At 36.5% G+C, this 13,909-nt stretch overlaps 1 protein-coding gene across 3 annotated transcripts; it reads left to right on the top strand.

The window, feature by feature from the left end:
• Window positions 1-3,524: 3,524 nt before the first annotated feature.
• VIN3 (Fibronectin type III domain-containing protein) lies at window positions 3,525-13,800 on the top strand. 3 transcript variants are annotated; one of them, XM_088510371.1, is made up of 5 exons: window positions 3,525-3,832; window positions 4,013-4,097; window positions 5,357-6,035; window positions 11,822-12,141; window positions 12,405-13,800. In XM_088510371.1, exons 2-5 carry the CDS (start codon window positions 4,079-4,081, stop codon window positions 13,601-13,603), a joined length of 2,217 nt encoding a protein of 738 aa, XP_088366497.1. In that variant the 5' UTR covers window positions 3,525-3,832; window positions 4,013-4,078; the 3' UTR covers window positions 13,604-13,800. The 3 variants fall into 3 exon arrangements, with proteins under 3 accessions (XP_088366497.1, XP_088366496.1, XP_059459657.2); XM_088510370.1 differs by having other exon boundaries at window positions 4,007-4,097; XM_059603674.2 differs by lacking the exon at window positions 3,525-3,832 and having other exon boundaries at window positions 3,909-4,097.
• Window positions 13,801-13,909: the final 109 nt, after the last annotated feature.

The following is a 13,909-nucleotide window of genomic DNA, read 5'->3' as shown; positions in this document are numbered from 1 at the left end:
TGCACATTCATATCAAAGCCTTGAGCACATGAGACACCCAAGGCACCATCCTTTTTATTTATTTATTTTAATAGGAATTTCTTATAGATCCTACCACCCAGATATTTTTTAATAATATGCTTTTAAAATAATTCTAAATACTTTTTTTTTTTTATCTCACTCCTATATTACATTGTGGCAGTATTTATCCGTCTTTAATATATATATTTTTTTTAAAGACTGATATTGTTAGACTAGTTGTCACTCATGGCGAGGCTAGAGTTAGAATTACCTTGATTCTTCCTTTCTGTGTGAGAGGGTAACTACTTTTCAATCAGGGGTGGAACCACCCCTTGGCTGGTTAGGGTGGTCCCCAAATTTTTTTTTTTTTTGCCCCATCAAGAAAACTAAACATTCTAGTTCCATCTCTATTTTCAAATATCATTTATGAGAGTTTGTTAGGTAGAAATGATAAACGTCCCTTACTCAGCTGGATTTTCCATTTTGAGTGAGAGGTTTGACATATATCTTTAAAAGATCCTGTAACTACTTTTCAAATATTATCTATCTAGAGAGTTCGTTAGCTAGGAATGATACTCATCCCTTACTTTGCAGGATTTTTAAGCCGGGAGGGATATGATGATTGTTCTTCACTATGCAGGCCTGGGTCAACTAGGGCCGGTTCGTATGGCCTTGGGCCTCTTCCTTACAGGTTAGACACCGTTTGTTGGAGTTTCTTAAGTGGGTCTTTCTACGGGCCCACTTCAGTAGCCCGTCATTTCCTTTTTGTGGCCCAATGAGAATTAGGTTCGGTGGGCCTTTCCAACGGCTCACTTCATATATAAAAGGTTTATAGATACTACTACATCAACTCAACAGCATGAGAGTGAAATAGAAGACGAATATGTAGTACTACTTGCTTTTTTAATAGCATTAATAAGAAATCATATGTTTCTCACATGCTTAAAAAATACATGTCATTTGTTAAAGACCTAAGTTGTAAAAATTCCAAACTAAGAATTTTTTTTTGTTTTTTTTTTCCCTCTTGCTTGCTTGGAAGAACATGTAATTGCTGAAATTGTCCTTTGTTTTTTTTTTTGGTCACTCTTGTCATGCTTCATTTCTTCATATTTTCTTTTTCTTTTTTGGCCTGGTTGAAGAATAAAATACTTTGCATAATTCCAAGGCCATTATCTTTAACGTGGGGATCTCTTTCCCAATTGGGAATCCAAGAAAGAAAGGAGAAAAATGCCATCTTTTACACCATAATGCTACCCCGATCACATTATGCTAATGTGGTATGGATTATCAATTTTTGGATCAACTTTTATTAAAAAAAAAAAAAAATTATAAAAGCTACTAGTTTTTGTGTGAAATAGAACATTATTCAAAAAAAAGAAAGGACATGTTTTTTTTTTTTTTTTGCTAATAAGACAAGAAAACTACCCAAAGCCGCAACCATAATTAATATAGGTCCAATAATATAACATACTTATAAGGCAATGGTTGGCGTGGGGGAACACTATCATTCTTCAAAAACAAAAAAAATTCAAGTTGTTTTTTTTTTTTTTTTTTTTTTTTTTTTTTAAATAATAATAAATAAATAAAAGTCAAGTTTTTGCATTTAGAAGGAAGACAAAAGGTCAACTTTTTCTTTTTTGTAATATATATATATATATATATATATTTCCTAAGGTCACTTTTTGCCGTCTGACAGTTAATATATAGGAGTCATAGGACAGTTATTTGCGGGGCGCAGAACGTCCTCCTTTTTTGGTGTCATTGCCTCGTTGGTGCATGCAACAAAATTACCCTGAATAATTTGAGTGCTGCTTGGGAAAAGACATATAGATCCTTCTTTCCGTTGATGTCATTGGTGCATCGAAACTATGTGCCTTTTAATTATGAGGGCCTTCCATCTAGCACATGAGCTAGCTGCCCATTTAATTATATAAAAATAGGAAAAGAGCACAGCATTTTGCTGGTTTTTTTTTTTGGGAGCAAATGAAACAAAAAAAGAAAAAGCTGAAGCAAACAAAGACAAATAGAAAGAAAAACAAATAGTCTCCGAGAGGTCGCTTAATTGACGGGAAATCACACCTTATAAAACGAAAGTCACTAGTTCAAATTTCTCCTCCCCCTCTTGTGCGGACATGTAAAAAAAAGAAAAAAAAAAAAAAAACAAATACAACAAAGGATGAACTGAGCCCTAAGGTGGGTTAAGATCACAAATAGCCTAAATAGGGATAACCACAATTGAGGACAGGGACTTTTGTTAGTAGAAGAGGTCCATCTAATGAGATAATACACATGTCAATTTGTACTACAATCAACTTTGCAAAAGAACGAGACTGGCATAAGATCTACAAATTGACGAGCTTATAAGATAAATTAGAGGGCTGAACTATTGATAGTCCCTTTAAGAAGGGTTACCCACAGAAAATCGGTAGAAAAACTAGCGTCTCACGATTAGAATCTGAAGGATTTATAGGATTACATCCCGAACGACCCAGCAAAGAACACGAGCCTATTGTTTTCCAAATGCAGCTCCCAGCCATTGATCAAAAAGCCCTGCAAGCTTAACTAACGACCCCCCTAGTGACACATGTGCCCGTCTAACAAATATAGGAGAGAATCTCCATGTCAATAACTTAGGAGAAAGGATGAGAGACAATGGCTTATAAAAGGAGTCAATGGAGTATTTACCCATGTATATCTTCTTATCTTTACATTATGCTTAAGTTTTTTCTTGTCATCGGAGGGGTTTCGTCGAGTCCGCTTGCCACCCTCTAACGTTTCTTTCTTTCTTGTAGCTTCTCCCTAAATTGGCGGCAAGCAATCATCGCGTGGACATAAACAAATCTAATTTCCAATCAATTGGAATAATTTGATTAGTGAAAGAAGAAATAAGTTGAAGTGAATCACTCAAAGAAAATGATGGCATTAAGTTTGGGTACAACACTTAAGTTTGTATTTTTTTTCTTCTCTAAAAATAAAAAATTTGAAATTATATTTAAACCATTAAAAACCCAAAACATGGGTGCCTTATTATTATTATTATTATTATTATTGCACTACCAAAGGCAAATTCATTTTACGAGGATCATTACACTAATTTAATATTTAAAAAACATGACGTGCACAAACACTCAAGGATTAGGATAAGACTAGAAACAAAAGGCCTTCATTATAGACCCCCTCTATTTTCTAAATCTAAAATATATTTGCATTTGGAAGGACGAATTAACCATTCACACGTCGAAACTCTTTGAGTAGTCTTCACCAACCATCATCAACAAAAATAACGTGCAGGAAGGTGAGGTTAGTAATTTAACACGCTGGACGATTAGCATACGGACAGAAAATAAAAAGGAAAAAGTAGCGTAAAGTCAGAAGTGGAAATAAAGAAATAAAAGAAACAATAATAATAAAAAATTGACATGCAGCCACTTTTGCATTTCCTCATTCGCAGGGCTCAAAAATAAATAAATAAATAGATAAATAAAGAAAAAGCCTCATTCATAGGTAGATAGGGTAGTAAAAGTTGTTAGTAAGCATTGATTTTGGAACCTCTCCTTCTCTCTCTCTCTCTGAAAAAGTGGGCGTTAAGAGAAGCTCTCTCTCTCTCTCTCTCTCTCTCCATACTGCTCCCATTTATCAAAGGGGGGAAGGAAGGAAGGAAGGAAGGAAGGAGTCGTCCTCGAATCTCTCTACCTTTCACGACTGCTTAGGGTCCTGAAATCCAAAGGAAAAAAACGCACCAAGAGGACCCAGAAGAAAGAGGGAGGGAGACAGTTGGTGTCACAAGTCATGGATTCCTTGGTTTTGCCAGAATTTCAACTATCCTTTCTTGGTTATGTTATTCCATTCTCTTTCTTCCTTTTATATGGGTCAATTTCCTTTTTTTTTTTTTTTTTTTTAATTGTTTTTTTTGTTTCTATATATATATATGCTTTTTTCTTTACCATATTTGGTTCTGGTTCTCTGTGGTTGTGTCCTGAGGAGGCTTTCCATCTCTCCTTTTCAGGTACAGATAAGTCGGGTTGGGGTTGGTAATGTGCTGTGCTGATTGGTTTCTTCATTTTTAACACCGTTGGCCATGGATTCTTCTTTCGAGGGTAAAATCCCTTTTTCTCTTTTATTCTCTGTTTCTAATCGTTATTTTGTTTCTGTTTCTATGCAGAAAACTTTTTTTGCAATCACTTCTGGGTTCTGATTATTGTGGATTGGTTTTTAGATTGGTCTTTTGGAAGTTATAATGTCTGGGTTCATCTTTTGCTTATTGAGGTGCTAAGAGAAAATCCTTGGAAGGGTTTCTAATCTGCATGGCATTCAGGTTGCAGAACATTGTGCTGTTTGCGATTTTTAATGTTCTGGGTGTTGATTGGAGTTTGTGGGGTTTCCATGGTTATCGGTAAATTTGGTCAAGTTTTTTTTTTTTGGGGAGATTTTGGTGTTTCTGGATCACCTTCTACAGGATGGGTTATGACTTTGTGTAATTTCTTTGGAAACTGTTTTGTGGTGGTTGAATTTTTGAGTTGGTTAGCTGTATCTTATCTGGCGATATAATGCCACTGGTGTCTTTATCTATTTATGTTATTATATCTATGCTTTATATGAGAGGCATGTCTTTATATCAAAGAAGCAAGCTTATATATTATGCTTGGGTTGGTATAAAACTAGCAAGCTACCGTATCAAAACACCCATGTGGCAGCCCCGAGGGAAGTGTAGAACCTGATGCATTTCAAAGTCAAATGAAGTTTGACTTAATCCCACAACCACTCCCGGCTTTATGGGCTCTTTACCCAATTACATGGGAGTGACCAATAAAATTCCTAGTATATTTGATGTAGTTGGGGTGTCTTTGTTAATGCGAGTCAACCATTTGTTAAATTATTGTGGCATAACTAGTAGCTGGATTTCTTTTTATTTTTAAGTTTTCAGGAGAACCAAAAGATGATTCACATTTAGCTTTTCAAGTTATTCTTGTAATTATCTAGCAATAGATTTTAGTTGACTGCAATTTGGGTGCATATGAGATTGTTGATTATGTATTCTTGCTCGTGATCTCATGATCTTTTTGGTTTCCTCTTGTGACATGTCAATTGTTTGGGTTCAAGCTCCATCAAAGGCACCATCCTAGCTAAGAGAAGGCATAGTGGGAATATTAATAATTTCGGGGTTCTGATGCAATTTTCTTCTGACTCAGATTGACTTTTCTTGTTTTACAAATAGGCTCTCTCTTTTTTCTAAGAGTGTTTTACTCTTGAATTTTTTCATTTTAGGACCTTGTTCAAGTACCTACCTTTTTTGATTTGTTTGACTCTTCTTTCTATTTGCTATACTGATATATGTTTTCCTTTTCCTCAATGCTAGGAGTTACACTTGATCCATCGAAATGCAGTAAGTTGAGTATGGAGGAAAAGAGAGAACTAGTCTATGAAATATCAAAGTGGTCACATGGTGCCTCCGAGATGCTTCAGTCATGGAGCCGTCAGGAGATTTTACAAATCCTGTGTGCAGAGATGGGAAAAGAAAGGAAATATACTGGCTTGACGAAGTTGAAAATTATAGAGAATCTTTTGAAAATTGTATCTGAAAAGAAATCAGGGGGGCATGAGGCCGTAATTGACCTTGAACAACCGTCTTCCCCTGCACTTGCCCAAAGAGCTACCAAAAGGCAGAGGAAAACTGATCACCCATCTCGACTAACTGCTCCAACAAACAATCTTTCAAACAGTAATGGTGGCAGTGAATTAGGTAACACTATATACTGCAAAAACTCAGCTTGCAGAGCTATCTTAACTCGAGTAGATGCATTTTGCAAAAGATGTTCATGTTGCATCTGTTATCGGTATGATGACAACAAGGATCCTAGCCTGTGGTTGATTTGCAGCTCGGAGCCTCCATATCAAGGTAATTCATGTGGCATGTCCTGCCATCTGGAGTGTGCTCTAAAACATGAAACTTCTGGAATTTCCAAAGATGGACGATGTGCTGGACTTGATGGGAGCTTTAATTGTGTATCTTGTGGGAAACTGAATGATTTGCTTGGGTAAATATTCCCACTTGATATTTCTATTCTTATACTCATGTTTGTTGAGCTATATAAAGTTGTGCCTTAGTATAGGACGTTCGTTTTTATTTGTTCAAGTTTCCCCTATGCAGATTAAGTCCATCTTTAACAATATTTACTTATCAAAAAAAATAAAAAAAAGTCCATCTTTAACAATATTGACCATGGACATGGTAAAAAATTTCTAAGCATAGTTATTAGCAAGTGATACAACCAAAGTTAAAAGTTTTACTGTGAGTAACTTGGTATATAGGTGTTGTTGTGGTCTTATGAACATTTAGTGGCTGAAAATGTACAAGTAAATTTTGTTGGTCCAGGTCCTATTTGTTATGGTCTTTATGTAGTGGGATATAGACACTGTTTTTGTTGTTGTAATTTACGCAGTTTGTTGAGTTAACTGCATAACATTGTGCTTTAGTTCTGTTCTGCTCTTTGTACCCTCCATTGTCAAGGAATGATTTTTTAATAATCTTTTTGTTTTGTTTTGTTTTTGTTTTTTTTTTCCTGAGCTCTCAATATAACTCTTTTGGTTATAACGTAGACTTTGATTTGTTATTGATTAGAGGATTGCATTGTCTCTGTGTGCACCATCGTCAAATTATTTTAGATTATGTGATTGGATGATAGGCTTAAGAATCATTTGGTTAAGTGAGATCATGTTAGATTACCATTGGCAGAAAAGGAGAGTGTTTAAATTGGGGATGTTTAATTGGGTGTTGAAGGATAAATGGTTGTGGATGTTTGCGGATGAGAGAGACAATCTTTGGAGGAAGGTGATTGGGATGAAGTATGGGCAGGGGAGAGGGGAGGATTGGGTGCAGTACTAACTTCTTGAGTGGGTTTGCAGAAAGTTATTAGAAGTGGATGGGTTTGGTCTCATACTGTTATCAAGGTGGGTGATGGGAGGAAGGTACTCTTCTGGAGGGACATTTCATACGGCAAGGAGCCTGTGGAGAATCTATTTCTGGATCTATTTTGCATAGCTATGAATAAGAGAGCTACTGTGGCAGATTATATGGATTGTCAGTGGGGATGTTACATTGGATTCAAAGATTTAGGAGGCTAATTAATGTTAGAAATTGGATTCAATCAATGGTTTATTTTCAATGCTTTAATCAATAAAGGTGTAGGAGTGGGTGATAATGCACTGTGTTGGCAGGCAAGTAGGTTCAGTCGTACTTTAAGGTGTTGAGGGAGATTTCAAGGGAACCATTCCTCCATAACAGCGTGTGGAAAGTGGGTTTTCTTTCTTCTTCTTTTTATTTTTTGGGGTTAAGTCTAGTTAAGGTTACCTTTTCTGTGTGCACTGCTGCCTTAAGTCATATCCTATATTTGGAGAACCTTCATGAGAGTAAGCATTTTGTTGTTAGCAGCTGTTATATGTCAAAGCATGACGCTGAAACTGTCGACCACTTGCTTTGGCATTGACCTATATAGCATGAAATTGATGGTCCTTTGTTTTCTTTTCTCATTTGTTTTTGGGGTCACTGGGGTTAGGGATTATTTCCTAGTCTATTTACACCTATTTCTGTAGTGTGGTTATCAGCTTTTGATGAATAAACAATGAATTGACGCCTATTCTCCTCTACCTTCTTCCTCCTTGTCTTCTTCTCTCTCTTCCCTCGTTTGCTCTTATTATATTTCTTCTCTTTCTCTCTCGTCTCTTCTTCTTCCTCTTACTTTCTGCTCAGCCTGTCACTGTTGTGCTGCATCAAATTTGGTATGAGAGCGTTTGCAATTGTTTTCTACCAACAGTCGTGTGATCCTATACACCACCCTGCACATGCCCCTCACACCACCGAAGCCCATTGTTTCTATCTCCCGTTTCAATATTCGATCCATAATCTGTTTCTATCCCAGTGTCTCCATCAGTCCTAAACAACCCATATCAATATTCTATTTTGCCGCCCAAACAGCCAACCACACAAACACCCCACCGTAAGCGTACTGCATTTCCTTCTCACGGCATATCTGCACTGTTACCCACAACCAAACGCCACCGCACCATCAGGGATGGAGGAGTTCAATGCTTCCTAGTTTGTTGGAGGGGCTGACCAGACTTAGAATGCAACGGATAACCAGGTACACGTTGCAACAGCTTGATTCTGATCTGTTGGAGTACTACCAAAGCTGCCAGGAGCTACACTTGATGGGGTTGAGTTCTTCTCACCCCAGGAGAGCCGGTGCAGACACCAGATACAGGCTAGTGGTTACACGTGAGTTTTGATGCTGACAATGGAGGATGACCCAACCTAAGACTTTGTGGCTGGGTGATTTGAGAGCTGGAGACACTTTTGTTATTGGTATTTTTTTCCTTTCTATTGTTATGCTGTTTATTTATTAGACTTGGGGTTTATGTTATTTTTAGTGGGCTGTCAGTCCAAGTGTCACTAGGGTTAGGGTTTATTTCCTACTCTAGTTAAATCTAATTTTATATTGTGGTTGTCAACTATTGATGAATAAACAATGAATTGACACCTATTCTCCTCTTTGGCTTCTCCTCTCTCTCTCGCCCGTTTCTTCTTCCTCCTCCTTTCTTCTCGGTCTTTTACTGTTGTGCTGCATCACATGGTGTTCACAAGGGTGGAGAAACAGATCTCCAAGCTTGTTTTATTGGATTTTCATCTTCTTTCTTTTGCTTGGTTGAATTTGTGAGCTTCACTGATTTTATATATCTACAGACATAAGTTTTGGTGTTTTTTCTTTGTTTTGATGTCCGTTCTTGTGTGCTTCTTGTACTTGGGTGGTGCCGCTTTCTGTCTAGAGTCTCTGATAAACTCCTTTTACTTTCTAGAAAAGGAATAGAACTTAAAAGTGCATAAATCATTGCCATAAAATGCCATCTGATAGCAATAATTATGAGAACAACAATGAGGCCATTCAAGGATTGCATGTAGAGCCAAAAATGAGCTCCTTCTAGGGCACTGGGTTTTACTGATAACCAGATTTTGACAGCGGATTGCTCTGGAATTTTCTAATGCTCAAGTAGTTTTACAATATTCATGTGATAAGACAGGGCATCCACATGGCTCAGATTTGGTTTCAAATGGGTTTATAGTTCTCTTCTTGACCCCCAATGCTGAGTTCTCTTCAATGCCAATTCCTAATCAGCTAAATGTCTTTTTATCTATTTTTCTTTCTTGCCTGACTCGTGGTCGTAGTTCTGAAGTTTTCGATGAATTAGACAGCTTGGTATAATTAATGGGAACCTACACTGTTTAGGTTCTTCTCTCTTTACATTGTTTGGGCCCCTTTGAAAGGGAAGAATTTTGAGGATTTTTGAAGTAGAGAGTGATATAGACACTGTTAGATTGTCCATCTAGTGGCTTTTAGGCTTTCATGCACATACATCTCATTCTGTACTTTTGTGAACTATGGTCTTATGTTCTTTTGTAAGTCTTGGCACTTTTTAGGCCTCTAAGTTGTTGTTTTGTATACCTTGTTCTAATGAATCCGCATATACTAATTTCCTATTAACCTTGAAATTTAATTTAGTTTGGATGTTTTCTCACGTGATCCCATCTATCCTTTGGGTTGGAGTGATTGAGGTTCATTTCTTCAATAGGATTATAATGGGAGATTTTTAGTTTAGATGTTTGATAGCAAATATCAGTGTCTAGACGTGAATGACTGAATGGTGCATCCCTAACATAAAACATTAATCCTCTTGAATGGTCCATAAGACCAGCTTTACTGGATGGATTGTTATTGAAGAATGAATGAATTGTAATATGTGTATGTAAAAAAGTGGAAACACTAAGGAAATGGATAATTGTGTGGTAGACAAGTCATTGGATTTCTTTTATGCCCATTGAGATAATATGAAATCAGAAATTTATGAGTGGGAACCTTTCATTAGGTGGACCTTCCTTTGGATCTTAAATGGCTCAAGAGTCAGGACCTACTAGATTTAAAGTGCAGGGATATGGGATAGGATTGTAGTGCAACTTGATGAGAAATGCTATACTTCCCAATTTTTTCCCTAAGTGATGTGTTACTATCCCATGAGATTTTGACACATTTTCCAAAATAATAGATCTCATTTATGATGACACATCATTTGTAAACTAACTTTTGAGGGAAAAATTTAGTAAGTGTAGCACTTCTCCAACTTGATTAGTTTTAGTTTATTTAGTTTTTCATATACGAGGTTTCCTTTAATTAAATATCTCCTTGTTTAAGAGTTCAACAGTATTTCTAAGAAACTTCAGGGGATGGTCAACAATCAAATCTTTTATGCAACTTACCTTACTAAATGACTTATTATCACCGATGGAATCTTTTCGTGCAATATTAAAGCCATTGAGCCTTCCTTCAATCTTCTTCTCAAGTGATTCTTATTTCTTGCATGTGATTGAGTAGCATTTGCACGCTATTTTATCAAAAGTTTTCAACAGAAAGTTATATTAATCTCTGCCTGCAACTCCAAATTGTAGTGTCTGCACTTTTATGTGTTTTTTTTTTCTTAAATGCAATACTTCTGGAACTTGGCTAATAAAGATAGAACTCAGATGGCTATATATTGATAATGTAGATTTGCTGCATTGTTGGGCATATGCTTTAATGTGACATTCCATATTGGTTGCACCATATGTTTACTCTCTCTCTGCCTCTCTCTCATGATAAAACTGATCATTATATAATGATGAGTAGTTTAAGTACTTGAGTCTGTTTTCCAGTTTTGTTTATTTGTTCATCGACTTGAGGGTCAAGCATATGTTGTTGGGTTCTTATTTTCTTTCTCTTTTTTTCTTTTTTGGAGGGACATATTATATATTGGAATAATGGGATAGTCTATGATGCGGAAATGTTCTATCAATCTTGATGGTCTCACCCATTCTTACCCATATTTTATAATAATTCAATATATTCAGTAAGGGTTCTCATACAAGAGATAACAGAGAAAAAATTTAATGATTTTTTTTAAAAAAATAAAAATAAAAGGTAGATGCTTTATTTTTCCCTCATCCAAATTCTGGTAAAAATGTATATCATTTGGCTCCAATAATTCAAACCAAAATTAGAACAAGTCTACCTTTATGGTTTATGGATTTATTTGAATTATTCAATCTATAAGTAATCTAACTAATGTCGGGTGAGGCCATATACATGTTGAATTATACCCCTTTCTTATTTTTGTTCTTTTCTCCTTTCTTTCTTCTTCTTCCTCTCTTTCTTTCTTTTATTTTTTATTTTTTATTTAAAATTTTTTTTTTGGACTTTCTTACCCTGTCTTGGGAAGTAAAAATGCACTTTTAGGTTAGAAATGTATTCCTGCAGCCCTTAGCTACAATAGGCTAATTTTTAATGAGAAATGTTGCACACTCTCACTCCCTTACTCTCTGACATGGCTTTGAAAATCACTATTTGATTAAAATTCAATGGTAATTCATTCCAAATCTAATGGTGATTTTAAAAGCCATGTCTGGGAGCATGAGAGTGGGAGTGTGTTTAGCATTACTCATTTTTAATAGCCGTATTTGTTTTCATTCTGAATTGGAGTTGAGCCATTCACTGTTTCCTGAACTGGGTTTATGGAAAGTAACTGTCTAATGTCATATTAACATATGATGATAATAACCTTTCCTATATAAATTCAATATGGATTTCTCACCTTGTGCCTGGATTAAACATTTAAAAGTAAGCATATTATTTGAAATTACACTAATCTTCAATATTGATTGTGTGACCTGATACTTTTATTCAAAAAATAAAGCAGACTTAAAATATTGTCTGATTGAGATTGATTTTGCAAATGTATGTAGATGCTGGAGAAAACAACTGATGACCGCAAAGGATACCAGACGAGTTGACATACTGTGCTATCGCGTGTCCTTGAGCCAAAAGCTCTTAAATGGGACTGAGAAGTATCAAAAGCTTTATGAGATCATTGTTGAAGCTGTTAAGAAGCTTGAAGCTGAAGTGGGTCCTTTAACTGGTTTACCTGTAAAGATGGGTAGGGGTATAGTGAACAGGCTTTCTTCAGGACCAGAGGTTCAGAGACTCTGTGCCTTGGCTGTGGAGTCACTGGACTCGATGCATTCCAATACGTTTTTGCATCCATTGCCTGATCTTGTGATTCAAGGTAGTCTTTTGTTACAAGTTGGTTTTTGTGATCTAGCAACATGCGGATAATTACATTGTCCTAGTAAATTAAATTTGAGTTTATCTAGTTTTTTATTTATTGAAAATTTGAGTTAAGGTTGTTTAGTTTCCTTGTTGCACGCGTTGCAACTTCACTACCTGAAATATTATTATCTTTTATGATGTGTTTTGGGGTCTTGAATTATCGAGAATTGGGAAAAAGTAATAACGGTTCTTCTGTTTTTTGCCCTTCAACATTTACAGATTCAAACATGATTGCTCCCAATATTGTCAGATTTGTAGATGTCCATGCAACATCTGTCACTGTGATTTTGGGTTCAGAAGATTCTTCACCGGAAGATACTGTTGGTTATACCTTATGGCATCGTAAGGCTCATGATATGGATTATCCAGCAGAACCTACTTGTAAACTTGTTGCGCCAAATACAAGGTTTGTTGTTACTGGACTAACTCCAGCTACAGAGTATAGATTTAAAGTCGTTTCGGTTAATGGTACAAGAGATTTGGGCATGTGTGAAGTTTGTCTCTCAACAGGCAGTGCTGATGATGAAGTCTTAAACAGCTTCATAACTGAAAGAAGTGAAAGCCCAGCTACCAACTGTAGTAGCCTTTCTAATCCTTCCTCAGTGGAGGATGAAACTAATAACATTACTCCATACAATGACCAAGCTTATAACCGAGCAGACAATTATCTTAATTATAGCAAGGACACTGATAAATTTAAATCTGCGAAATTATGTGCTGATGATACTTTGAACTGCCCTGAGGGTGAAGAGGGAACCGCATGTGCAGCAGATGTTATTTCATTGTTGGATGAGGAACGTGCCATGGGGACAGTTGGTGCTGAGCCCAATTCTGATGTCATAAAGCTCAAGAACAAGAGCTCTCAAGATGGGCAAATTATTGAGGACATGAGCACTGATGATGGGTCAAATTCCCCGGTTCGGACAGGAATGGAATGTGTGCCGTTTGTCAGTAATTCTGAAGCTGGCTTGCCCATCACTCCATGCAAGTTGGAAGTAAAGGATGGGTTAGGAAGGAACGTGAGATCCAAATCATGCAGCCAGGATCTGGAAAATGGGATTGGGAAAGGAGAGGAACCCCAAGATGGCAGCACATCGAAAAAGAGAATGCTAGAAAGGCGGGACGAGGGAGGTGCGGCAAACGGTACTTCAGATAGGGATTTTGAGTATTATGTGAAGATAATCAGATGGTTAGAGTGTGAGGGACATATAGAGAAGAATTTCAGGCAGAAATTCCTGACTTGGTATAGCTTGAGGGCGACCCCACAAGAAGTAAGGATTGTGAAGGTTTTTGTGGATACTTTTATTGAAGATCCAGCATGTCTTGCTGAGCAGCTTGTGGACACCTTTTCAGAAAGTATTTCAAGCAAGAGATCATCTGTGGTGCCTGCTGGATTTTGCATGAAGCTTTGGCATTGATCATCTTGTAAGCTTTTGAATGCAGTTGATTTTTAAACCCCCTTTTTAACATTATTCGTCTAGTAGACTCATGATTCATATTTATCATCCACCATTATGCCAATTCTTATTATCATGTACAAGAAGAATCTTAGAGCTCATTTCATTTTATAGTACGGTTTCTCTTATGTATCCATGTATTCCCATTTTGTCATTTATTTGGCTAATTGCTTAATTATTCATGTGGAGTTTCTTCCTAATCCTACATGTTTTGTTGGTTGAATGACTTGGACAACAATAGAGTGGGAAACTAAATCATGTGTAAAA

The sequence above is a fragment of the Corylus avellana genome, chromosome 9, assembly GCF_965113065.1.
Source record: "Corylus avellana chromosome 9, dhCorAvel1.hap1.2, whole genome shotgun sequence".
In the NCBI taxonomy this organism is placed as follows: Eukaryota; Viridiplantae; Streptophyta; class Magnoliopsida; order Fagales; family Betulaceae; genus Corylus; species Corylus avellana.
The sequence above is the reverse complement of the archived record's forward strand: the minus strand, read 5'-3'. Positions and strand labels throughout refer to the sequence as shown.

Excerpts from the sequence above, each read along its gene's own strand:
- VIN3 (XM_088510371.1), top strand. Across the intron at positions 6,036-11,821 it reads AAACTGAATGATTTGCTTGG|ATGCTGGAGAAAACAACTGA; the intron begins GTAAATATTCCC and ends AAATGTATGTAG. Across the intron at positions 12,142-12,404 it reads GCCTGATCTTGTGATTCAAG|ATTCAAACATGATTGCTCCC; the intron begins GTAGTCTTTTGT and ends CAACATTTACAG.